General features: G+C 43.8%; 1 protein-coding gene across 1 annotated transcript in view; it reads left to right on the plus strand.

The window, feature by feature from the left end:
- The first annotated feature begins 238 nt into the window (after positions 1-238).
- KIAA2012 (KIAA2012 ortholog) overlaps positions 239-27,917 on the plus strand; it is a 101,894-nt gene continuing 74,215 nt past the window's right edge. The window contains 11 exon segments of the mRNA XM_063112427.1: positions 239-322; positions 1,482-1,766; positions 8,718-8,723; positions 18,603-18,733; positions 18,735-18,754; positions 20,853-20,864; positions 20,867-20,937; positions 20,939-21,008; positions 24,676-24,818; positions 25,993-26,176; positions 26,797-26,939. Of these exon segments, the coding sequence (XP_062968497.1) occupies positions 239-322; positions 1,482-1,766; positions 8,718-8,723; positions 18,603-18,733; positions 18,735-18,754; positions 20,853-20,864; positions 20,867-20,937; positions 20,939-21,008; positions 24,676-24,818; positions 25,993-26,176; positions 26,797-26,939 (1,149 nt within the window).

Genomic DNA, 27,917 nt, shown 5'->3' on the forward strand with positions numbered 1-27,917 from the left:
AGGAGAATGAGCATATGGTTTATTTTTTCTCTCCACAAAGACACGCACTGTCTAAACTGTGTGGCTGGTTGTTATTAAGGAGCTGCTGTAAGAGGGAAAAATGTATTTAATAAAAGGCCCAGTGTTTGTGGTCTTCTTGGGCTTGCTGCTGAGCTTTGGAAATCTTGAGGTGTGACCAGTTTTCAGCCTTCAAAACCAAGATGAACTGCCCTTGAGAAGGGGTGGTCGGAGGGGAAACATGTTCATGCTCTCTCTCCTGAGCCGGGGACATGGGAAGTTGGTCCAGGACAAACAGAAGTTAGAAGTCTATTTTGAACCAGAGGTGAGTCTTACAGCTGCATGAAGGCACTTTTGGGGAGGGGGCGGGAGACAAATGCTCTATTTTTCCACTTGGGGGTGTTGTTAGTGAGGGGAGTGCACTGGTGGATCTTCCCTTCTCCTTTATGAAATAAGAAAATAATGCAGTTTGCCTGACACACCAAGATTGACTCTGGGGCCCGCTTTTCTTCCCTGTACACTGACTTACAGCCTCCTTTGCTTGAGATAGAAGGAGATCCCAGATGTTTTGGAATTCAGATGATTTGGTTCAAGACCAGATTTCCACCTGGGTTCTAGGCAAGCTGACAGTTGTTTGGTTTTTAGAAGTTGTACACTGCGGTTGAAATGCTGTGTGTGTTCGTGCCATTTCAATGGCTTCCTTGAACTTTCTGGAATTCAACACACAGAACTCATATTTAATACAGGCCAAAGAAAATCTCATTTTAGAAGATTTTAAAGAGGTAGCAAAATTCCCTTGTTGTAGTGGAATTTTATTTCATTGAATCCTGCCAGGAATAAGAGATACATTGGGAGTATTTACACATTTGGGGGTCATACAGAGATTTCCATTTTCGTGGTAGTTTGCCATGATATTTGACCTTTGCTATGTTAAAAGACATATAAAGTTTCAAAGGACCTTTATGGCCAGTGGCATTTACTTACTTACAAGATGTAACCCCTTTATAGGCTCCTAAATAGCCAAATTAGGTAATGTTAGATAGCATCTGGAATGTATAGAAATTCTCTCTGTGTACAGTTGAAGTGCGGGTTGAAATGGTTTTCTCCTATTTAAACTGCTAGCTAGTTCAGGTCTAATTTCAAAGTTATCTGCTGCCCTTGATAATTCTTACAACCTCCTTGCATACCAGGAAACTTTAACTGGCCTGTAACCTACACTCTACCCCAGTGAAGCCTCCAGGTATGAATGGCTCCCCTGAATGTTGTACAGGGTAAAAATAAAACCATACCTTGAATTCTACTAATTTTGAGATGGGGAGAAAAAAGTCAGTTGCTAGGAAGAGTAAATGTGTTCCATATCATCATGTGAACAATTCAAAGAGAATCAGTAACTAAAAAATGTCAAAGACCTTGCACAAGCAGTACTTGCTATATAGAAGGGTCTTCCACAGTGGCTCTATCAAGGTGGTTTCTTTTCATTGCAGGATTACTTGAACTGGAAGTCCCCAGAAGACTATGTCCTGGTCAGCAAGTCTCAGGATGAAAACAATGCCAACCAGCATTCCTGGAGCCTCCTTCTTCCTAAAACTTTCAGCACTAGAAGGGGTGCCCTCATCCTCTACTCAGAAGGTTTAGCCATATCAGCATGGACACCTGAAGAAAGGAGAAAAGGAACCCACTGCCCCAGAGATCACAGGAAGAGGCTGGATCTTGAACTGCATACACTTCAAGACCTCAAAGAAGCCATCCTGGCATATGGAAGGAAACAGGTAGGCAGAGCAGGGTTTGGGGAAGGTGCTGGCTTCTGAGTCTACAAATCCAGTTGCAGCTTTGGGTATAACTTCTTCTTGGACACTAGAGAAGGTATGAAATCCTCAGACCTCCAATTCTTAATCTCTAAAATGACGTCGTACTCTTGGTCGTATCTGCCGCATACAATTTCAAGAGACTTAAATGAGATAATGTATGTAAAAGGGCTCTGAAAGCATAAAGGGCTATATTGTCATCATTTTGTGTTTTCCTTTCAGTTACAGTAACACAAAGTCCTTTTCAGCACTCAGACAGATTCAGGCCAGCAGACATTTCATCAGAATCCTTAAAATCCTGTCTCATAGCCACAGCATCATCGTCCCACCTCTGATGTTCTTGGCTTTGTGGAAATGAGAGGGAGAGCACGTTAAATATTTACCTTGAGCCCTTCGGCATCTGCAGAATAAGTTAATTACTTTTTCCATTCTGAATTTAATATTAAAGGGAAAGCCCTGTGCTCCTTTCTCTAATTCATGCTTTCTAATGTCCTGGGACATATACACATGGCCCCTGCTTTATATAACTGCATGCATCAGCTCTTTGGCTGAGGCCATAAGACAGTCTGGGAAGCTGTGTCATGTTATGAAATTCTAGGTCAGAGATGGTGGGTTTCTCCCAAGTTTAAAAGTCTCTGCTGACTTCTAATTCCCCACAGGATAAAGCCATTGACTTCTGACACCAGGCCCTTCATGCACTGGATCTCTCTTCCATGTCTGGCCACCTCTCCCACTTGTTCCTACCATCCTCTCAACCATGGAGCCCTCAAGGCCCCACATGCATGACTAGATCACCATTCCCCCATGCCCCATGCCCTTTCATGGCTCTACACTTTTGCACATGCTTCCACAGCTGGCAAACTCCTACCATCCTTCAAAACACAACTCAAATATCATCTCTTCACTGAAGCCTTCTCTCACTTCCCTAGGCAGAGATATCCCATGGCTCCCTCCTCTGCAAACATTCTCATATGATCATGCACTGAGATTTCTCTCTTTGACCTTCTGTCATCCCTGATGGAATAACATCTCCTCCAGTGCAGGGACCATGTCTAAATCATTTCCAGACAATAGTGAGTAGCCATAAATGTTTGTGGAATGAATGTACCGGTCATGCATGATATTATCAATGTGTCTTAGATCATCTCCCAGTATCATTACTGGGCAATTTACCACCTATCTCCACCCTAAGCAGAGCTTCCAAAAAGAAAGATTCCTCTGCCGCCATCCCATCTTTCAAAATAGAGAGGCAGAGGCTCGATGACCTTGACCAAGGGCCCAATTGTCCTTTGTCTTAAAATTGTAGATTCTTAAATGAAAGGAAACCAATTGCTGTTGAATGCTTTCTGTTTCTTTATAGCTATTATTTCATTTAATCCTCACAATGATCCTGTGAGATATGGTTTTTCTTGTCCCTTTTATAGATGAGGCAACTGAAGCTCAGAGGAGATAGGTGACTTCCCCAAGGCCAGAGAGCTAGTAACTAACAGAGCCAGGATTTGAACCTAGGACTGCTTACCTCTTCGGGGCCAGTGTGCTTTTTGCACTTTGCCTGTCTGTGGACTTGAAGGGACTCCAGGAGTTACTGTGTCTGTCCTGTCCTGTTTGCCCTCAGATCCTCTCCGTACCTTCCCCTGCTCTGCTCTGCATCATGGGGGAGTTGACCACAGGCTACATACAATTCCACAAACATCTGTGTCAACTGGCTTCTGATTGAATTTGCCAATGGGAGGCTTTGGGGGGAGATTGGAAAGGAAGAAGGGGAAAACTGGGATATTTCTCCCCTGCCTCGGGTAACAAGATGCATAGCATCATCTCTGTGGTCCAGCTCCCAACAGACAGGCCCATGATGGCCCCAGTCTCCTCCAGGTGACCCCACCAGCTTCTCCCTCTCTGTCTCTAGCCTGGGGCTGGTGCTAGCTTCCTGAAGTTACTGATCTCAGTGTTGCCTCATCATCTGCTTGGCTTCTGAGCTCTCTGATTACCTGTGTAACCAATTCCCTAAATTAAATTCCTACTTAGAGTAGCTTCTGTTTTCCTGGTTGGACACTGCCTGATATGTAGGCTAACTTTATACCCAGAGTAAAAAATACCTTCCACAGCTTTCAGACACTTGTCTATTTAGCTAAATACTTCGGGTAACAGGGATCTTATTAGTTTATAAAGTAAAGGAGTCTGTTTGGGGACAACTTCATGTTAGATTTAGGCTCCATGAAAAAAAGAAGTTCCTGTCTTCCCATGGTATTCTTCTACTAGATTTATAGCTCATACCTGTCACAACAGAGCACTGTAGTCTAACTCCAAATAGGTAGAAGGGAAATGCCTACTTCTCCAGGGCCAGTGTGCTTTGCTTTTTGCCTGTCTGTGGACTTGAAGGGACTCCAGGAGTCATTGTGTCTGTCCTGTCCTGAAGAAATCAGAAAGGAAAAGAAAAGGTTTGGAATAGTAACAGGACAGGAATGTAAGATTAGAGGACATAGATTAAAAGCGGAGGAGAAGCAACTCAAAGAAAATGAACACTCTAGAGAGTAGAGCTCTAGAAAACAAAGAGCACTGTCTGATTATGAAAACTACAGCCCGGCCAGAAACTTTTTAAATCATAGTGCCCAGTGTTGGAAAGGCTGTGGGGAAATAGCGGTCTCATACATCAGGAGCACAAATTTACATGACATTTCTGGAGGGCATTTTGTCAAAAGCCTAAAGAGGACTGATACCCTTTGATTCAGCATAGTACCTGTAGGAACTTGCCCTAGGAAATAATCAGAGATGTGCCCAAAGATTTATGCACAAAAATATTTACCATAGGATTATTTGTTACTGTGCAAAACACTGAAAACAACAAATGACCAACAATGGAACACTGATTAAATAAATTATGGTACAGTGCTGTGGATTGATTGAATTGTGTCCCCCGAAGTTCACATATTAGAAGCTTAATTCCCACCGTAACTGTTGAGGATAGGAAATCCTATTATTCTATCCTATTATACTAATTGAAAGGTGGGGCCTTGAAGAGGTGATTAGATTGTAGGACCATTCCATAGTGAATGGATTAATAATGGTGGTCAGGGGCGTGGTTCTGAGGGCTTTAAAAGAAGAGCACGTGAGAGTCCCTCTCTGTGTTCTGCCATTTTCTGCCATGTGAGACCCCTGCATTGCTGTAAAGCCACAAAGGATGACCTGCCCCAGATGTGTTCCTTGGACTTTGGACTTCATAGCCTCTGAAACTGTAAGCAATAAATTTTGTTTTCTTATCAATTACTCAATTCCAGGTATTTTGTTGTAAGCAAGACAAACAGACTAATACAGATACAATGGATTTTGGGTCATACAATAAAGTCATGTATTAGTCATGAATAACGTGAGAAAATATTCACGATGTATTTTTTTAAAGCAGGTTACAAAACAGTATTCACATAATAAAAATACCAATGTTCATTAACATTTTTGACTATTCACCATGTTCCCACCACTGTTTTAAGTGCTTTCCAAGTATAACTCATTTATGCTTCCTAGCAAACCTAGGGGTAGACCATTATTATCCATCTTAAAGGTGAGGACACTGAAGCACAGAGAGTTTGAGTATTTCACTTAAAATTGTACAGCCAAATAGATCATTGCACCAGAATTTGAGACCAGGCAGCATAGAAAACATTCCTTGCTAATAAAAGCCCAATTTTTAAAAATTAATTATACATTTGTATAAAGACACACACCCAAATTTTGACATGGGTTAAAGCTTGGATAGTGGTAATAATAACCATATTTTTACTTATACATTTCTTTTTACCAAACATTTTTTTAAACCATGGAATTTTTAAAATAAAATAAAAATCTGTGGCTCTGAAGGAGATATACAGTTGACTCTTGGGATCCAGGTGGGAGGATCAGGGAGGGAAATGGAATAGCAAACAGTGCTATAAATTGAGTCCACCAATAACCACACCATGTGTTCCTTAGGGTCAGTATTTTGTGTCCAAATTGGACAGTTCAAGAGTTAATGTAAAAGAACCAAAATGGGGAGAGGAGAAAAGGGTAGGGGGTGTTAAATACAGTAGTGCTGCTCCCAGAAGGATCTGGACTGGCTGGACCATACTCCAGAAACCTCAGGCCCCCTCAGACCTCTGAGAATCGAGGCTGTCACAGGGAGGGACAATTCGATGTTAAAGTATCTCCCAGCATCTCCAATTCTGTCTGTGGATCTCATGGCTTCCATGTGGCAGTTCGCCTGAAATTTACTGCCCAGCATACACCCATTCTTGAATTTTCTTAACAGCCCAACTTCCTAATGAGCAAAGATAAAAATGTTAAGTCAAGAGATTAGATGTCAGAGTTCTAGATACATGCAGAAATGTTGCTTGGTTGTTGTTTTTTAAACAGAAAGAAATCTTGTTCAACATTCCCAATGTTAAAACCATTCTTCTTGAGTCCTTAAACTCATTCAGCTTCCCATTATTTAGAAGTTGAACAGCTAGAAAACCTAAATAACCGTAATTTGGAGTAGTATCTAAATGATAGTCGTAATGATGCTCTTGAAGCATAGCAGAATCCTAAATGCCTCTCAAATCATCATTAAGTAATTTTCACATTGTTTTAGTATTTGTTGTTCCTATAATTTTAGAATTTTGTAAATCTAGCAATATTTTTAAATGTCCAACAATGAGATTAAGTAAATAATGTACTAAAAATAATTTGTTTTAAAATTCAATTCAAAATAGAGAGGGCATGCCATCTCTATTTCATTGAGGGATAAACAGGATTTAGATAACCACAGAGCATTTCAACCAAGGTTGTATTGCTACTGCCGCCTCCCTTGTAAACGTGATTACATTGGAGAGTACTGTCAACCTTGTTCCACTGAATAGATTCCCCACTCACTCTGTACTGCCTGATTTCTCTCCACATCTTAATACTCAAGGCACTTCCCTCTTTGGTTTCTGTTTTCAGCCAATGTCCAACTCATGGAGGCACTTTCGGTTTACCATTTTATCAAGTAAGAAACTTGTGAGAAGGGCTGACTGGTTAGCTCAGTTGTTTAGAGTGTGGTGCTGATAACACCAAGGTCTAAGATTCGATCCCTGTATCAGCCAGCCACAAAAAAAGAAAAAAAGAAAAAGAAAATATTATGATAAATATGTCTTTTGAATCAAGTTTATTTTTCCATCTTAAACATAATACAGGCTGATCATACAAAATAGGAAAATATAGAAAAGGGGTAAAAATAATAAATTGTCTAGTACCCTTTCAGCCAAAGATCAGGAGGATAAAGTTCCCTTTGCAAATCCTGATCTTGTTTGGTGGTGTCCCTAAGAAGTGAGAAGTGCTCTGATGGCTGTCAACAAAGTGACAAGTAGCCCCCAAGGCAGCGAAGGAGAGAAAGAGTGACTTGACTGTACTCCTTTTTCTTAGTGGCCTCCATGTGAGCAGGTCCTGAGCAGTTGTACTTAGAGCCTTTAATAAATGTAGAAGTAAGAAAGATCAGGAGAGAAACGTGGTCAATCCTGACTATGAGGTCAAAGGTAATGTCAATATCAGCTAACACTTATTAAGTGCTTAGTGTGTACCAGGCATTTCCTCTGTACAACCTCGCTCAATCTGGACAAGCCTATTACATTCATTTTATAGGAGGAAAAACTGGGGCTTGACGTTAACTAACTTGCCCAAAATTACACACCTAAGTGGAGGAGCTAGAGCTGGAGTCCAGACAACTGATTCTAAGGACCCACTCTTAACCCCCAGAGGGCCTGATTCTGAAGACTCCACATGCCCCAGAGAAAATACGCATGTCTCCAGCTTTAACAGCATTTTTAAAAAGTGAATCTGGATCTTCCAACACATTCCTTAAACTAACCCTTTAGAATTCTAGGAAAGCAAGTCAGATTTTCATGAAGATCAATTCGTGTTCTAGGTAACATTTTCATAGTAAGCCATTCACGTGATCCAGAAGATTTTTGCTTTTCTTGGCTTCACGTACTTTACTCATTGGTTCCCTTGTATAACTAACAGGCAGAGAATATTTATAATAATGGCAAACACTTAATGTAGAAGTTACTATTTTGCCAGCCACCATTCTAAGAACTTTACACTTAATTCATATAATCTTCACAACTTTATAAGGTATATACTTTTTAAAATTGTTGTAAAATATATATAACATAAAATTTACCATTTTAATTATTGTTAAGTATACAGTTCAGTGGCATTAAGTTTATTCAGTGTTATACAAACATTACCATCATCCATTTCCAGAAATTTTTCCATTTCGCAAAATTGAAGCTCTATATTCACTAAACACTAACTCCCCATTTCCCCAACCACTAGCCCCTGGAAACCACCTTTCTACTTTCTGTCTCTATGGATTTTAAGTACCTCATATTGTAATTCATATGAGTGGAATCACATAGTGTTTATCCTTTTGTAACTATCTTATTTCACTTAGTATAATATCTTCGAGGTTCATTCATGTGGTAGAATGTATCACATTTTCCTTCCTTTCTTTTTTTTTTATTATTAATACAGTATTTATATGTCGTCCCTCTGCCAAACCCTGAGCCAACCACTTTCCCCAGGCTGCCTGGGGAGGTCTAGGAAAAGGAACATACAGGGCAGATGAGACATGGGAGAAAGAACTGTGGGAGGTGGAGACAGTCTTTCACCCAGCAAAGAGGATGAGAAAGGCCACTCTCAGGCAAAAGAGTCCCATGGCTTCCGAAAGGGCAAAGTCCAAAATGGTGCAGGAGAAGAGCTGTTGCTTCAGAGAAGAGTTCTGGGCATAACCAATGAGGAGGCTCCCAAACACAGAGCCAATCCCAGCCCCAGAGCCAGCCACCCCAACTGTGGCAGCCCCAACCCCAATGAACTTGGCTACTGTGTTGATGTCCCGTAAAATGGCACTGGTTTGGAAGTTGCAGCTAGGGACAAGTGAGGTCAGGGGTTGTGGGACTTCCAAGCTGCTGAGGCTCTCATCTGTCACTGTCTCTGGTTATTTCAGCACCACTGCAGACAGTGAGTGTTCAGCTCAGCAGCTAAGAGGTGCTCCTAACCAAGGAGGGGGTGCAGACGGACTTGGAGCAAGCATACATTTTCAGGGAGTGAGGGACTGTGGCAGGAGAGCTGCTTCCAGTGCAGAGAAGCCAGAGCTCTTTTTAAAGCTGAGTGACATTGTATGTATATACATTTTCTTTAAATTTATCCATCCATTGATGGACACTTGGGTTGCTTCCACATTTTGGCTATTGTGAATAATGCCCTATGAACTTGGGTATACGAACATCTGTTCATGTCCCTGCTTTCAGTTTTTTTGTGTACATACCCAGAAGTAGACAATTTCTCTACATCTTCACCAATATTTGTTATTTTCTGGTTTTTATTTGTTTTTTCTCTTCTGATTTTGTAATAGCCGTCCTAACCTGTGTGCACTGGTATCTCATTGTGGTATTGGTTTGTATCTTCATAGTGGTAAGTGACATGGAGCATCTTTTCATATGTACTTATAGGACATTTGCATATCTTTTTTGGAGAAATACCTATTCAAGTCCTTTGCCCATTTTTTAATCGGGTTGCTTTTTTGTTGTTGAGTTGTAGGAGTTCTTACATATCCTGGATATTAATCCCTTATCAGATATAAATTTGCAAATATCTTCTCCCATTCCATGGGTTGCCTTTTCATTCTGTTGATAGTGTTTGTTGATGCACAAAAGTTTTTAATTTTGATAATGTCTACCTTATCTATTTTTTCTTTTTTTGCTTTTTCTTTTGGCAAAAAGAAACCATATCAACCATTGCCAAATCCAATGTCATGAAGATTTTCCCCTATTTTTTTTTAAGAGTCTCATAGTTTTAGCTCTTATGTTTAGGCTTTGACCTATTTCAAGTTAATTTTTGTATATTGTGTAAGATAAGGTTCCAACTTCATTTTTTTGCATGTAAGGTATGTACTTTTGTCACCCTCATTTGACAGATAAAGAAACTGAGCCACAGATGGGTCAAGTAATTTCCCCAAGGTCACATAGCTAGAAAGTCATCAAGAGAGGATTCAAACCCAGGCAGACTGAGCTCTTACAGGAACTGGAGCTTAATTTTTGCTATTTGCAATTCTAGTTGTTGTACCTTTATGTTTGTGACACATGGCTGATGCTGAATGGTTTGGTTAGGGATCAAGCCTCATTACAACACCGCATTAATGAGAAAATTCAGACCATTTCATGATTCTCCTCTTTATGGCCTGGTATCCAGGAACGCATGGTCACCAAAGATATGTGGGAGAGAGAATATCATTTGCAGAAAATCCTAGAAATTAAACTGCATAAGGGCTGGCTGAGAGTGGTGATGTTTCACAAGGCTGATTAAAGTCAGGCTGGGACTGGAGAAGGCTTTCCAAGCACACCTGCAAGTGGCCTCACAGCTGTCCGCCCTGCCCCCACCTCTACTCCAGTTGCACTCACCTGGCAGCCCCAAGGCTGGCTCCAGTGACACATGCACAGGTGCGACAACAATGGGTAGTCACCCTCTGTTCTAAGGCTTGGCCTTTGCCAGGGCACATTGACTCCAGCAAGCCCAACAGAAAGAAAAAACACCAGCTATGCGCCTCCTGAGAGACAGGTTTCTGGCTGGAGCAGGCACCTTGGCACACAGGTGGTCAGTGGTGGAGTCAGACATTATTGGGTCTTTCCATTCAATCGAGCTAACATCTACTGAGTGCAGTTGTTATTAGCTAGTCAGTGCCTAGGACAGTACCTGACACACAGCAGATGCTCAGCATATAGTCTTTGGATGAACATACTAGTTGCCAGGATGTGGCAGGGGGAGGCCCTAACCTCTACCCACCAGAGGTGCACAGTCTGATGAAGGAGGCAGATTTGTGCACCAGTGACACTTGACACAAGGCAGTCTCTGAGAGGAACTAGATTATAATTTATCAATATGCTGTGGAAGTATAAAGAAGGTAGAGATTATGATGCCTTCTTACTGGGAAAATCTAGAGTGGCTTCTTTTCAACCTTTTTTTTTTTTTTGGCTGCTGGCCAGTATGGGGATCTGAACCTTTGACCTTGGTGTTGTAACACTGTGCTCTCACCAACTGAGCTAACCAGCCAGCCTAGAGTAGCTTCTTAGAGGAGGTAGAATTTGAACTGAGTCCTGTGGTAAAAATAAGTGGAGAGAGACCTAGGCCTAGGTGAGCAGGGTTGGCAGGGGAAGGTTGGGGTCATTAGACAGGCGAGGCTCTCAGCTGGAGAAGTAGTGGGAGCTGAACTGCGGAGGGCTTTGCCTGCCAGTCCCGGGATTTCTGGGCTTCTCTCTTCAGCCCCTGTTGACTCCTGCACACAAAACCCTGACTACCCTCTGTGGAAAGGTAGCAGCTGGCTGTCTGGGCCTTTCTTGCCTCCCTGGGGACTCTGGCACCCTGCCATCCCCTATCTGCTGGGCGGGAGCACAGTCCCCACCATCTTCTTCCATCCTCTGGAAACTCTTGACTGCCAGCACTGGGGCCGGTGAACAGGACAGTTCATTTGGGGGCAAGAAAAGGTACATGGGATCCCCTTCACCCCTCTGCATTTGGAGGCCTGGCAGTCATCAAGCAGGTGGCCAGCCCTCGTTAAAGGAAGCACTCATGGCGGAGTATGGGTAACAGGCCACTCTGCACACTAATGACCCATCTCAGAAGCAGCCCGAAGCTGGGGTCAATTGGCAAAGCCAAGGAACACTTAAGCAGTCTGAAACCACCCCAGCCAGCCTCCTGCTGTTACGTTTACTTCCCTGTTCCAGAAGTTCCCTTCCTGGCTCCTTTCTGTCTCCTTTCATGTTTTGGAGAAACTTCTGAGGGGGTGGTTGGGTCTAGGATAATGCTGGCAAAGGACTGGAGAAATATGTACAAGAAGAGGGCGGATGCAAGAAAATTAATTGATTTTTAACATGTTTTCTACTTATAAATATAACCTAACCATATTACTGAAAATTTGATTTTATAAAAAAAGAGAGAAGAAAAAAACTATCTGTAATCTTATACCCAGGAGTATTAGGGCAGTATTATACCCTAATACTGCTGTTATTAGCATTTTAATCTATTTTCTTTCAGTCTTTCCACCATGATTACACATATATATGATACATTTTTATGAGGCTTAATTATAGTATACATGCACTCTTGTATATTGCTCTTTTCCACTTAAAATATTATCCAACACACTGGAATGAATGAATAGATTTCAGCCCAACTGGTCTCTTTGAGGGCCCTAAGCAGGCCTTGGGCTTCCCTCAGTGCCTCAGTTTATCCAGTGAGATGTGACATTACCAACCAACTTCAGGCATAATTTCAAAAATCACTAAGAGAAACCAGAAAACTAGAAAAATCTTAAAGAAGCTGTGGTAGGCAGAATATCATCCCTGCAAAGATATTTACATCCTAATCCCTGGAACCTGTGACTATGTGAGGTTACATAGCAAAGAGAAATAAGGTTGCAGATGGAATTAAGGTTGATGATATGATGGCCTAAAAATGGGGAGATTATCTTGGATTATCTGGGTGGGCCCAATGTAATAACAAGGGTCCTTAAAAATGGAAGAAGGAATCAGAAGGGAGAGCCAGAGAGATGGCAGCATGAGAAGGACTCAGCCCAACACTGCTGGCTTTGAAGATGGGAGAAGGGTCCACAGGCCAGGGAACACAGGAGGCCTCTAGAAGCTGGAGAAGGCAAGGAAACAGATTCTTCTCTACAGCCTCTGAAAAGAACACAGACCTGCCAACACCTTGATTTTAGCCCAGTGAGACCCACTTCAACTTCTTTCCTCCAGAACTGTAAGATAATACATTTACATCATTTAAACCATTAAATGTGTGATAATTTGTTACAGCAGCAATAGGAAACTAATACAGAGGCCATGATCGTGTTCAAACACTAAGCAAAAATATATGTAAATAACTCAAATTCCAGGACAAGGGATTCCTTAACTCTTCTTGACAACTCCCTGCACCATTGAGCAAGCTGCCCAGAACCAAGCTGGTGCTTCAGAAATACCCATTAAAGAGAAACAACAAGGGGCTTTTGTCCAGACTCAAACAGTGCATCATGCCATCTGCACAGGCACCACAGCTTCTTACAGAAGGCTGGCTCTTGCTGCATTCAGAGAGAAGTCAGTTGAAGCAAAGATTTACAGGGAAAAGATGAGGTTCCAATCACCCAGAAAAGGCATTGGGTGTAATGGAGTCATATTCCAGAGCCCAATGCAGTGCCTGGCATAAAAAAAAGTGCCCAACAAATATATATTGTACAACCAAATGAAAAAATGAGTGTGTGAAAGTGTCATTTAGTTTCCACCATCCTCTCTACAATTCTTTCTTTCATATCCTCTGGAAAAAGACTTAAGACCATGTGGTGCTAAATTTTCCAGGCTCTTTTTGCACTTGAAGTAACTGCCACATAAACTGTCCAGACATCAAGGAGCAGTCAATGCTCTGTGTTTGAATTCCAAGCATTTGTTTAATTTACAAACTCCTAGAGGATAGAGCCAATTGAATAAGCTATGCTCTTTTTCTGTTATTCCTTTTATTAGTTATCAATCTGTCATCTTCATCCTTTTTCTCCAGTGCCTGTTCCCCACTGAACCTGTAGCAGCTTCAAATCTGTTACTCCCATATTGTATCTACATATCAGAAATTCTTTTGGCTGCAAGTAAGCAACACATTTCTTTTTTTTTTTTTTTGACCGGTAAGGGGATCGCAACCCTCGGCACGGTGTGGTCTGCACTGTGCTCAGCCAGTGAGCACACCAGCCATCCCTATATAGGAGCCGAACCAGTGGCCTCGGCGCTACCAGCGCTACAATCTCCCAAGTGAGCCACGGGCCCAGCCCAGCAACACATTTCTTGATTGCTAGTGGTTTAAGTCAGGGATCAGCAAACACAACTCACTGGACAAATCATGCCCACTGTTTATTTTCATAAATAAAGGTTTATTGGGAACTTCCAGTCAAGATGGTGGAATAGATGGTCCCCAGTGTCACTCTCTCCCACAAATCAACCAATTTACAACTATAAAAAAGGAATGACAGCCAAGCTGGAGCCACTAGAGCTCAGGGGAAGAGGAGGAGAGACCTATGGAGTACATGAAGGTGGGAGAAGCCACGATGAGAGAAAGAAAGAACCACTCTGACCATTTCAAGCCCTGGCCGCTTTAAAGCTGGAGCTGCTGAGTACATGGAGCAGGAGCTGGCAAAAGTCACAGCTGTGCCCTTCGGATGAAGTTGCTTGGAGGTGGCAGGGGAGAAGAGGGCCTTGGTGGCCCCCAGGCCAGAAAGACCACTAATAGGGTTCCTGTGGACCCACATAGGAGCAAGGAGCCACAACTAAAAAAAAGAGCCACTCAGAGGCCAGTGAGCCATTGCAAGAGACCAAAGCATGGCCTGTCCCATGGGAAGTGTTTGCAGCACTGGCAGTGGAGGAGACGGGCCCACCGGGAGAACACTGGGGCACAACAAGGACAGCTGATCTGCACCCAAATTAGTGTAGGACCACTCAGAGCAGTCTGGTCAGGAATATAGAATTGCATGGGGTGCAGACTGATGAAAAGACTCAGAGCCAAACTGGAGTTTCTACACAATCCAGGTGCACTGGATTTCACTAGACCCAGAAGTACCTATAAAGTCAGCCATTAAAAACTGAGCTGCACAAAAAGCCTTCCCTAGGGAATCAGCAGCAAAGCAGCAATTTAGCTCAACCATAGAGCTCAAGTACTGGTCTCCACAGGAAGTTCCCCAATATTAGAAGTAAGCAAAGGACAACAAATTAGTTCTAGCACAGAGTTTAAGTGGTGGGAACAGCAAATAATCCAACACAGAACTGAAAGAAAAAACAAAGTACCCACAACCAGAGACAAAGTTTGATGTTAACTAGTAAAGGTCTCATTTCACCAAAGACACCTATAACACATTGAAGGACCTGAAGCCCCCTAGGCTACAAGCCAGAAAGAGGGGAGGGCCAGGGGCCTCAGCAATGCCCCCCAACACCTGCAACCAGTCCCAAGGGTGTGGGATGAGGGCCTTGGCCATGGCCCCCCAGCACGTGCAACCACCCCACTGACGACCACTGAGCTGCCACAAGAAGCACCCCGGGCTCTCTTGAGCAGGGGTGGTGGCAGACCTCAGCCACACCCCTCTGACACCCACAGCCAGCCCAGAATTGACCACCTAGCTGCCACAGGAAGTGCCCCAGGCTCTCCCAAGCCAGGGCGGTGGGGGCCTGAGGTCCTCTGCCATGTCCCCCCAACATGTGCAACCAGCCCCGTGACAACTACCAAGCCACAGCAAGAAGGGTCCCGGGTTCCCAAGCCCAGGGTGGTGGGGGGGCGAGGGCTTTTGCCACACACCCCTGACATCTGCACCCATCCCAGCAATGACCAAGCCACCACTGGAAGCCCCCTGGTCTTCCCTGTGGGAATGTGGTGGGTGCCACAGGCCTCAATCCCACCCCTCCTCCTTCTTCCTTCTTCCATCCCATTTCCTTCCCCTTTCCCAACCCCCTCCCTCCCAACTGCTCCACAACATCATAGAATGTAAAAAAATAATATTAATAAAATTACATTTTCTTTTTTTAAAAAAAGTTTTATTGGAACATAGCCATGACTGTTTACATTTCGTCTATAGCTGTTTTCACATTGCAAGGACAGATTGAGTAGTAGAGACCACATGGCCTTCAAAGCCCAAAATACTTACTATCTGATCCTGTAAAAAAATATGCCAACCCCTGGTTTAAGTCATAAAGAGATTTAATTATCTTAAATAACAAAAAGTTTGGAGGTAGAAGTTTCATCCTTGATCAGCTGCTTGCCAATGTCATTAAGGACTCAAGTGCTATCTTTTCCCTCCACCATCCTTTGAATGTTGGCTTTTCTTCCTTATGCTTGTTAGCGCATGTTCATGAGATGGCTCCCATACTTCCAGGGGTCATATCTGGGTTCAAAGCAGAAAGAAAGGGGCCAAAACACGATCCTTGCATAGCTATCCCTTCTCTAAGGAAGCAAAGACTTCCCAAAAGCTCCCCAGAATCTTCCCCTTAGGTCTCATTGGCCAGAACTAGGTCACAAGGCCACTTGAAGAAGCAATGGAGTCTGGGAAAGCAAGTATCTGAGAAAGGGTTCTGTTAACAAAAAGAAGTGAGGGGAAGAAATATTGTGCAATGAAGGTAGTCTCCCACACCCTGGACAAAGGGAAGGAGAAGAAATCTAATACTTGTTGACCACCTACTATGTGCTAAGTATTGAGTACTTCACATATTTCAGCTCATTTAATCCTTACATTGAGGACACTGAGTGAAATTACTCAGAGGAGTAATTAAGGACATATGCCCAACAAAGATGGGCTAGATCTCCAGGTCATTCCCATCTTAACACAAAGTCTCTGCTCAGTCTCCACTGTGACTCCTCTCATCCCATTAGGAGATCAGAAAGTCTTTCACATGTGCCAGGCAGGCAGGGAGGGGAGGCCAGGAGGGGAGAGAAAGGACCTTCTCACCTTACCATGAGCTGGCTCAGTGAGACACTTTTATCTTACATTATTTCATTTACACCATCAAAAAGCCCTAAAAAGTCAGGACTATGTCAGTACTACAGATGAGGTTATATAATTTAGGTGATCGAGAAGTAGTGGGGCTGGGACTGGAACTATTCATGCATTTAGTTATTCATTTCCCAACAATATTGAGCCCCTACTATCTGCCAGGCACTGTGAAACTGACTCTCTCAGGTTATTTGATTCCAAAACCCATGAGTTTTACACTCCCTCTACCATGCTATTAGCTCCATTTTAGAGAGAGGTTCAGAAAGTTTCCAAGGCTCAACCAAGATCATGAAGTTCCAATGAGGCGGACCAGGCCTTGAACCCAGACAACCTGGCCCTAAATCCAGGGTGCTTTCTCAGGCTTTCTCACTAAGTTCTCTCCTTCCCACTCTTCGGCTTGTGCTTTTTGGCAGCCAGCTGGTAAGGGGATTTGAATCCTTGACCTTGGTGTTATAAGTCCGCACTTTCACCAATTGAGTAACCAACCGGCCAATCCTGCTTGTGCTTTTTGGACCCACTTGATGTCTCCTTGTGTCCACTGTTCAGACTCACTCCAGTCTTACACTGTAAGACTGAAGTGAAAGTATTTTTCTCAAAGGTAGAAAGAGCTTTGGTGCCTACAGAACGGGTTTCAGGATGCAGAACCATTGAACTACAGGGCCATTGAACCACTGAATTAACCAACCCTGATACTCTCCTACTTTTGGTCTTTTTGTAATATGAGATAATAAGTTTTCTTTCTTTTTGTTGAAGCCTGTTGAGTTTTGCTGCATCCTAACAAGTGTAAAAATGTTGGTCTCTCTAGTCTGACAGCTCTTACTGTCTGGGACACTCACTGAGGTACCTGCTTCAAAACCACCTTTCTTGCTTGCTTTGACATCAAACTGGTTCATGATGCTAAGTCCTGGTCCATTGATAAGATGGTAAGTTCTTCAAGAACGAAAGGATTTGCACTGATGTGGATTTTGAAGCCCCAAATTCTGATTCCAACCCCACTGCTAACTGGCTGAGCCTTTTATCCTCCAGTCTACATTATTGCCCTGGAGGAGCTGCTTAACCAAGGGGCGGTAAATGGGCTTTATCCCTCATGCCAGTTCTCAATGGAACACTGTGTGCATCACTTTCACGAGCACTGAAGTATATATGCTATATGCTTCCATTTATATGAAGTTCAAGAATAGAAAAAACTAGTCCATGATATTAAAAATCAAAATAGTGATTACCTGTCTGGTGCCGGGTGGGAGGACACCGACTAGGAAGTGGCATGAGGGAACTTTCTGGGCTGATGAAGATGTTCTGGTTTTTGTTGTCTATGGTGGTTACAGAGGTATATACAATTGTCAATTTTTATCAAACTGAACATCTAAGCTCTGTGCATATTACATATAAATTACACCTCAATTTTTTAAATGTTTTAAATGAGAAGATGGATTCTGAGGTCATGTCCCGTTCGGTAGTCAAGGATGCCATGATTGATTAGTGATGTCTGCCATGGATAAGAGGAGGGTGAGAGATGTCAGCACACGGACCACATATTTGCTGTTCTTGTGCTTAATGGGTCATCCTCCGAGAGTTTCTGCATCACTGACGAGGTTATGTTAACTCAGTCTGCCTTACAGGATTGTAATGAGGTGAAAGTTTTTTGTACAGTATAACATAGATCCCTAGCCAAATGTAAGATGTTTTTATTCGCATCTATTTCCTACGATGTCTTGCACAGTGGGACTGACTTTGGCAGGTAGCTTCCCAGAACATTCTTCCTAGCTGAAATGAAATGCAGCAGAGCCAGGCACTATCAAAATGCCAGGCTTCCCATGAACAAGGACATGGTTTGTCTGTCCCATTATTCATGTTACAAGCATCGGATGCTGGTGCTGGTCTGTGAGCTGGCCTTCCCACTGCAGCACAGGGCCATTTTTGAACGTACTAAGATGATTTCCATTGGCTGAAATAGGTAATATATTTTCTTCTGAAGCTTTTATCCTTTTCTAATGCTCAATCTCAAGATGGGGTCTGGTATTTGTCATTTCTCCTTCTCCTTCCAGCTGCAAATCTGTAGGGGCCTTTCAGAGCGTTTCTCTGTGGGCTCTTGGTTTATGTCTATTAACTGAGGCATCTGCTTTTGGTGCCTTCTGGCACCTTCTGGGAGTCTCTGGATTATTGATGAGGATTGTGCCAACCAGCCTGTATCACTGGGAGGCTCAAGGTTCAGCAGCTGTGCTGTTTCCTCACTGGTGTCCACACTGACGGAGCAGAACAGAGCCTGGCAACCATACCTCTACTTCCGAGGCCAGCAGGAGAGCCAGGCCCAATGGCAGATCCAGCCTGGGTATTCAGCCAGGAGATACCTCCGAGGCCTCCTGTGGACACGGCCCCCTGACACCGTACAGGCTCCATTGTGCAGGTCAGTGGGGAAAAGGAAGGAGGTGCACCCCGGGCTGCCTCACCTCGCATTCTGGTGTGAGAGCGTGTTTTCCACCAAGGCCTGAAACACCAGGACTTCAGGTGCAATTTTGTTTTAAAGCAAAGCTCCCAAGCTTAGTAGCCCATAAACCTCTACCACAGTTCTCTCCCTTTATTCTCCCCCACATTTGCAGAGGGAAGGACGGCCTGCAGTGTGCCTTCACTGCCACCCTCACGCTCAGCAGCCTCTCACTCCACATCCCAAGCCAAAACTTTCCTCCCAACCTTCCCCACTCAGACTCCCCAGAGATCCTACAATTCAACCGCCATCTTTTACAAGATAAGGAAAAAGAAAAGCCCAGAGAGGCAAAGTAACTTGTCCAAGGTCATTCAGCTAAAAGCCGAGCTGGGACCAGATGTCAGATCCTTCTTGCAACCCCAGCTCCACATTTTTCACCAACATTCCCTAGTTCCTCATCTGAGGTGATCTCAGGGTCCTCCAGGGAGTGGAAATGTTAGGACTCCTCCTCATAAAGATGGCAGCTCTCCAGTACAGTCCACTTACGAGTGAGATGGACACCCTCCTGCTCAACAGAGACCCCAAATGCACTCTGACAGGAAATGGTTGGGGATTAGAGTCACAGATTATAGCACAGGCACACCGCCCCCCCCACACACACACACACAAACCATTACACTGTCAATATTTGGGGCACACTTCTACTAAAAAAGTTTTCATTGTTTATCTGAAATTCAAATTTATCTGGACATCCTGTATTTGATTTGGCAAACCTATTGGGGAATGAGAGGGGTGAGAGGTAGGATTTGCCAGTGCCCACTCGGCTGTTTGCCATTTCTTCAGCACCAACAAACAGGCAGGACCAGAAGAAGACAGACTTTCTTCTTGCTTTATAGGTTTACCCTGCAAAGAAGAGAAAACAGCTCTCTCCCCAATAAGTGATGACTTGAAGCAAAATGAGAGATGTGGGCTTGTCTAGTAATTAGTTTTACTCTCATGGCAGTCCCATGGTTATAGGCAGTTCCATTTAATTAACACTTGTGAGAAAAAGCCTCTTAATCAAAGATGTGTTGATCATTGGGAGGGGCAGAGGGCAGAGCAGGCCACTGCCCCATAGCCCAGGCCCAGCATCTTCAGGAACGAATGCCCCTCTTAACATCAAAAAATGTCTCAGGCCCCTCCATGGGCGTCACATGGCTAAAATGTGTGGTGTAACAAAAAGCACATGTGCATGTGCATTCTGGTCCCCTTGCCTTAATCCTTGCCAAAGCCCCTCTTGAAGGTGAGGCCCTGAAGCTGGAGGAATGATGGTGAGACTTCAATGTGAGACCCCCAGCCGTGGCCCCTGCCACCCTCTCCCCTCACGTCTCAGAGCTCACTGCCTTTGTGATGCTAGTATGTTCTCTGGTCCCTTCTTTGCACTCCTATGATAAATCCTTCCCACTCTTCAAGCCCACATCTTCTACAAAGCCTTCTCTAACAACTCCAGTCCATATTGAGCTCCTCATTTTCTGACCTCACATCACACTGACACTCAGGGCCACACAGTTAAGCACAGGAGAGCTTTGTCTCTCCAAAAGTGTATGAGTGCTTTTAAAAAGGGTCCACGTCTGGTTCCTCTTTATCCACCCCACTGCCTAGTGGGGGGTGGGCCCGTTGGTAAGCCCTCAACAAATACTTGTAGAATGACTAGATTGAGAAGGTTGCTGATTATGGACCCTCCAGAAGCAAGTAAGATACATCCACTACCCTTGGATCTCTCCTCCTGAGACAAGAGGGGCTTTTTGCCCAGCCCCTGGGAAGCAGCCATGTTTCTTCCACCAGGGAGACCCAGTCCTTGGGAATGATGAGTGGAAAAAGCACATGTGTAGCCCGGGACCAGAAACACCTAAGACACTAGACAGAGAAGCCTCTGTGAGTTCTATCTAATTTTTTAAATCCCTCTCATCTTCCACTTGTCTTCCTTAATGGGTAATGTCCAAAGCCAACACTAGTGCAAGTGGGAGACCTTGTAGTTATCTCCAACAAATCTAGATTGGCAGCCACTATTTCTATCAGTAACTCCTGTCGTACCCTTCAGGATACATCAAGGATGTATCCTGCTCCAGGACAGTCAACTTAATGTGCCAAAGAATCTCAGGCCACAACAGGATCTTTCAGGTTTACCCCCCAAAATACCATCTCCTGCCTGTCTTCCCTCCGTTTTGGATTCAACAAGGAAAATCTTTTGAACAAGGTACTTGTTGATCTTATGACCAGTTCTCAAATATTTGGATTTTTAACACCTTAAAATGGAGTTTCCCAAAATAAGGCCTAAGGATTCTGGGTTTCATTGTCCTCAACTATAAAATAAGGGGGTTAATCTAGACCAGCGCTGTCCAATAGTACTTCTGCAACGATGGAATGCTCTATATGTGCTGTCCAATATAGTAGCCATCAGCCACATGTGGCTATTGAGCACTTGAAACATAGCTAGTGCAACTGTGAAACTGAGTTCTTAAATTTTATTTTATTTTAGTTAATTTATGTCAAAATACTCATTGGTGGCTAGTAGCTATTGCATTAGACAGCGCAGGTCTAGACTCTAGATTTTAGATGATTTCTTAGGTCAGCTCGACTCTAATATTCTTTAATCCTGTGATTTTTGTGACAATATCATGTGGAAAAAATACAGGCTCTGGAGCCAGATATCTGTATTGCAATGGCAGTTCTCACATTTACTAGATGTAAGACACTTGAGCACGTCATTTCACCTGTTTGAGCTTTTGTTTGCTCATCTCTGCAATGGGCACAATAATACCTACCTCATTGCTGCACAGAAGATTATTTAGGTTGTTCAGTACTACAGGAATTTTACCTGTCAATATTATTCTTGGGAACTTGATGCATTAAAAGTGCCAGAAGTTGCCTTTGGTAAGGGAGATGGGAAAAGATGACTGGGTAGCAGTAATGGGCAAAGACTAGGGCCTTGACGGGGAGCAGTGTTCCTAAGAAAAGGAAAGAACAAGAGATGAACATAATAGAAAGATAATTTTCCTAAAATGAAGAAGGAATTTTCCAGAAACAATGACAGTGTGTGACTAAGCCCCATCCTTGGGGGAAAATCTGGTCAGGATAAGTAGAGAATCTGGCTTATTGAATGAGTGTAGAATGCAGCAGGTTCTCAGAATCTGGTGTCACTAAACATTCCAACCATACTCTTGAGTCTTACTCTAGCGCCAGGGAGTTCTGGTCACATCCTGGTCCACGTGTAGTTTGACTACATAAAATATGCTGGTCAGGCAATTGTATTTCTCTTCATAAATTAATACCCTGGTCTATACATCAGTCTCTATGCACTTTGCTGATATGAGTCAACATCCCTGAGACCAATTGATTCCAGAGGGTTAAGGAGATCAGTTTGTAGGCCACCTCTGTCCTGGGAAGTGGTGAACTCACCCAGGTAATGCCCCTATGTGGGGACCCACTGCCCTTCCACAGGTGGCACACTATCTCGTGGTTGCCTTATTTCCTCTCTCTTCAAAAATCCTGTCTCCAGTTAATATCCATAGACTCTGATGCTCTAAGATCTCAAAATACTGGACAGTGGATTGCAGTGCTTTCATTTTGGGGGGTAGATTAATACTGCACACCTAAGGGATCAAGTGACTTCCTTAATTGATGCCATATTCCAAGGAACTGTCACAATCAGGCAGAAAACAGAGAGGCAACATAAAATAATGATTAAACATGTGGTCATCTGCACCAGATTCCAAGGTCTCTGGTCCTCAGTTTCCTCATTTATAAAATGGAGACGATCATACCCACCCTTACCTCACGGGGTTGTATATGGGAGTTGTATATGTGGTAGCTGGCACATAGTAAGTGCTCAGTAAATGTGAATTATAAACCTCCCCAGCTTGTGTGTTTTTGTGGTTTTTAAGCACAATTACTAATTGTAGTGCCCAATTTCCCATGATCACAGGGGCCAAAAAAAAAAAAAATCCATGTTTAACAAAGTAAAAGGAGCTCAGATGCTATAACTTGAACCCTGACTGATGTTTCCATTGATTTTGCTTTATCTCCCCTTGGCCTCCCTCTCTTCGCCAAACGCTTTGTCTGGAGAAGTAGCAAAAGTCCTAGCTGCAAATCCCCAGTCCTCCAACAATGCAATGTTGGCCAAGTCACTTATATCCCTCCACCCTCAGCTTGCCATCTGTAAAATGCAAGTAATGGTGTCTGCATTCCTTCCTCCCTGGGCTGTGGTGAAAAATCACAAGAGGGAACACAGGTAAAAGGCTTTCTAACAGCTCTAGATTGATAACCCAGTGTACATTATTTGCATGATCTGAATAATGTACAGATATAAAGAGACTAATATCTGTGGTCTCCTTTCAACAACTGAAACTTCTAATATGAGTACTTTGCTTGCAAATCTGTTTCTATTAAACAAACGAGCCATATGGTGATGTTTACTGAGAAAAAATCCTTGTTTCCCCTTGCATAGATTGAGTCACATATTCAGTTTCACCTGGGAGATAGTCAAAGAGAAGACTGTCTCTCTATATTCCCATGCCCCAACTTAGACCCTCTGATGTATCAGACTATTCACTAGGTAAGTGGCCATTTGGCTAGAGTTTCACGTCCTCCAACCTCAGAAATGCATTTGATTCCAGGTAAATCTGACCAGGAAGGATGGACCTGGGGTCTGGCTTGATCCCAAGGGATCATTCTAGAATACCCCAAAAGCTCTTTAGTGCTGCACTTTGTATGAAGTTGAGGTCCTCTCATGGGGCAGGCATACTGTGGTTCTGGGCCACCTTAGGTTGGGGAATCTCTGGGCCCATCAGGCTTCCCTGGACCACTATAACCTAAGCAGACCCTCTGAACCTGAACCTGAGCTTGCCTCTCTTCCATCAATACCCTCAGCATCAAGTCAAACCCAGAGTAGCCTTCAAGAGCTAGTGGGCAGAGGAAGGAAAGCTGGAGGTAGGGAGTAGCCCCACATGTGGGTATTTGACTCTCAACACTAACGATGGGCATGATGAAGGGAGGCGAGAGTTGGGAACATAGAGGGAAGGTGAAGCTGGCTGGGGAAGGAGGAGGAGCTCCTAGAAGCCGAGTGCTCCATCACACACAGGCCCCCAAAGACTTCCAGAGCCCCTGGTTGAAAGACAACCCCACATTGTTCCACAGAGCTCCATGCTGGGAGTGGAGGTATTGCTAAAGCTTGGCTCCAAACAAGGAAGTTTTGCCAGACTCTTTCAGCAATAAATCTACCTTGAGTAAGTGATGAAAATAGCTGCAGGACCCTTTAAACCATTGATGAAAGATTTGTTAACTATGCAGGAGTCATCTGTTGACTCAGATCCTTCCTGAGGGTTGCAGACAGGGTAAGTCCAGAGAGCTAAGCAGCAGACCCACCTCACTGCACTGGGTGAGGTTTTTCCATAAGTAAACAACCAGGAGACAGCCCAAGAAACTCAAGACTTGCTTTAGGCCGAGCATCTCAATTACAACAGAGCAGGGCTGCAGGTCATGCCACCATAATCACACCACTGTCACCCCCTAATACCATGCGGTTTACAAAGTGTTGTCACATTTGTTGTCTTATTTGAGCTCCAGACCACTCTGCAAGGAAGCAAAGGCAAGAAATCAGTATCCCCATTTTACAGATGAGGAAGCTATGTCCAAGAAATGAAGCCTCAACCCTGAGTCTCCTGACTCCCAGTGCAGCTCTGTTTCCACTGACCTGGCTGCCATTTCCATGCAGGCACTACCAGAAATACAGAAATAAGGGAGGAGGAAGAACAAGGGCCGTGAACACTTTTGCTCGGAGAAGCAAGAAGGGAGGCAGTCTGGAGGTAGCAACAGTCCATGCCCATTTCTGCGACTACAAGCTGACCCACTCTTCACCTTTGCAGGTCAACAGGGTTTGGATGAATGGGAATCTGGGGCTGGGGGCTACGTGGACCAGGGCTCTGTAGCCAAGAACCATGGAAGTCAGGGGACTCACTTGCCACCACTCGGGAAGCAGCACTGGCAGGAAGATGAAACCCATGCAGAGGTGCCATTTCTAATGGGCTCCCCTCTGTCCTTGTATTTCTTGACTTCAGAGGGATCTCCCTCTCTTCGCTGTTTCTTGGGGTCCTCCAGAGACAAGAAGAGTACTTTGACCCTTTTGACCACTGTTTCCCAAAGGGTCACCTGTGGAATTCTAGCATTGCCGATGCTCCATGAAAAAAAAAGGTTTTGTAGCCAAATATGTTTGGGAAGTGCTGCATGACGTATTCTCCTCCTGGAGCATCACAGTGCACACTTGGGTATGAAATGCTTTGCGAAGCTCTATAGTAAAGTCCCGGCCTAACTTTGTTTAACTCTGGGGTTTCCAAACTTATTTAACCACAAATCCTCCCCTGACTCTCCAACCCCATCTAGGCAGCTGCAGTCTTGTAATAAAAAAAAAAAAAAAAAGAGTTCTTGGCCTTAGAATTGGAAAAGCTTTGGTTTAAGTCCTGTTTTTTACTAGGCATGATGAGCCTATCCAGCAAACTTAACTTTGAGCCTGAATTACCTCTTTTGTAAAATGGAGCTGTTTTATATATATATATATATATATATATATATATATATATATATATATCACAAGGTCGCTATGAGGATTAAATGAGTTGAAACATAGAAATGGTTTTCTAAACTCTAAGGCCAAGTGTGTGTGTCTGTGTGTGTGCATGTGTGTGTGTGTGTGTGTGCGTGTGCCTGTGTGTGTGTGTGTGCGCGCGCATGCGTGTGTGCGTGTGTGTGCAAGACAACAGTTGTTCACAGCAACATAGACAACATCCGCTCCCATCTTGAATAAACTTGTCTGACTTAATCAGAAGGTCATATGCCAAGGAGAACAAGAAAGAGGGGAAAGAGCCACTCAGTGGAAGGTAAGAAGAGAGAAACAGTTCATGATGGATAAAGACAATGATACCAGCACTTTATTTTGATTCTTCCTTTTTTTGACAAGAAAGCACTCTATGCCAGTCATGGTTAAATGTCATTCTATCATCAATAGTAAAATGTTTTATTGTAATAAACGCATTATCTTGCTAGTCTAACCTTGTTTTTCTTCCCAGCCTGCAAAAGAAATTTCATGCTTGGAGCCACAAGTCTAGCCACAAGAGCTGACTGTTACAGGAACCCACTCTGTTCCTTCATGACAACCTGTTTACAGGAAGTGTGTCTGTCGTTCCTAGGACACGTCAGTAGGGGATCATGTTCGTACGTATGCTTCAAAGAAAGGCCACAATGAGAAGACACAGCAGACCTCCAAGAAGGCCTCTGAGCATGGCTGCATCGACCATTCTTGGCTCCTGAGTGACAAATCCCACATTACATTCTATGGAGGTGCCTTCCCCAATAGGAAGGCAGATCTCAGCGGTAAGAAGCCAAACGTTTTGCTCGTTGATCGGGGTAAACCTAATCGTGCAGAGTTCATTTGAGATTATTGAAGCACGGTGAATATCACTTCCTTGTGCCACTCACCTTAGAAAATAACAGCCAGAGTCCAGTTGGATGTGGGAATGAGACTGACAGGTTTCTTTTTGCCTAGTGCTAATCTGCAATCAGACTGCCTGGGTTCAAATTATCCCCCACTTACTAGCTGTGATCTCGGGCAAATTATTTAATCTTGCTGAGGCTCAATGTCCACATCTGGAGAATGGGGATAATAATACCCCCATAATGCTATTGTGGGGATTAAGTGAGTTAGTGCTTATAAAATACTTTGCATCATTTTTTCCCATGTTTAGTGATCAGTACATAGTTATTATTATCATTATCATTCTCTCCATCACCTGACTCAGCCAGCAGGAATCCAACCCACATAATGAGATTAGGGCTCCCCAAACCTACCCCAGCCAAAGCTGTGGCTGGCTCAGTACCACTGCAACTCTCCTTGTCTGTCTTCCCATTAACCAAAAAGTGATAAAAATTGAAAGTCAACTGTTCATCCCCATACCTGCAACTAATAAGTTTCAATTCCCATCCTGTTTCCACAGACAAACGAGGGAATATGAAATCCCACAAGGCCAGATGCAGCCACTTGTTACAGGAACCATCTGCTGAAAGATGCCTTTTCCCTCCTGTAGGACCTGCCACTGGCTTGGAAAAACACACCACTGGGGAGGCAAAGAAGAAAAAGGTGTGTGTGTGTCTGTGTGTGTGTGTGTGTGTGTGTGTGTGTGTGTGTGTAATTCTAATCTAGAAACAAGCTGACTCAAAGGGATATTTCAACAGAGAAATGGCCTCTCTAGCTTCTGAGCTCATCAGATGGAACTGGAATGAAATTGTAGTAACTCACTAAATGTAAAAAATCATGAAGTACAAAGGATTTCAGCTTCCCCCAATTCTCCCTTAAAGCATATGCTGTTACCACACTCTCTCTGGTGGCAACAGAACCTTTTGTTCTGTTGAGGGGCCGGGGGTTGTCTATAAACATGTAAGGACAGGATCTGAGCTTGTGCGCAGTTAATCCACTTCAAACTCAAAGTCCTGGAGATCTGGAATCCAGTGATGGTTTTGCTAATTGAGGGTCTGTCACCTTTGAAGATATGGAGTAAATTTTGCAGGTTTATCAACCCCCTTCAGAAGTTAAATACTTGTACACCTTCTTCCTTAGAGATGTCCTTGGCTGTCTCTGGCTTGGTTCTGCCTTGCAATTCTATATGGGTCTTCAGTGGTTTGGAGGCACCAGTGATGAATGGGAACAAGCAGGGACTCCAGAATGTTCTGCACCGTAGCAGCTGTGTGAACATGAGCAGGTCACTGACACCCTCTGAGCCACAGTGACCTTATCTGTGTACAGATTGGGAACTGCATCACTGTTAATTAACTGTGAGGATTCGTGTCATCTGAAGTGGCCCTGAAGGAGCCGTGGGCCCTCCAGGTGGTCCGGGCATCAATGACGGAGGCTGTTTCCAGTTTGTTCAGGATTTTTTCAGATTTCCTGTGTCTGAGCTGACCTAAACCTTTCCACCCACACCAGAAAGGCCTCTGTCTCCCCAGGTTTCTTTGGACCAGGAGTAAAGGGCAGGTCTGACCTGCCAGACTCACCACAGGCCTAAAGAAAGCCCTCGATGTCACACCTGGGTCAGCCCAGAACCGAGCCAGCCTCAGAGGA

The sequence above is a fragment of the Cynocephalus volans genome, chromosome 1 (assembly GCF_027409185.1).
Source record: "Cynocephalus volans isolate mCynVol1 chromosome 1, mCynVol1.pri, whole genome shotgun sequence".
Lineage (NCBI taxonomy): Eukaryota > Metazoa > Chordata > Mammalia > Dermoptera > Cynocephalidae > Cynocephalus > Cynocephalus volans.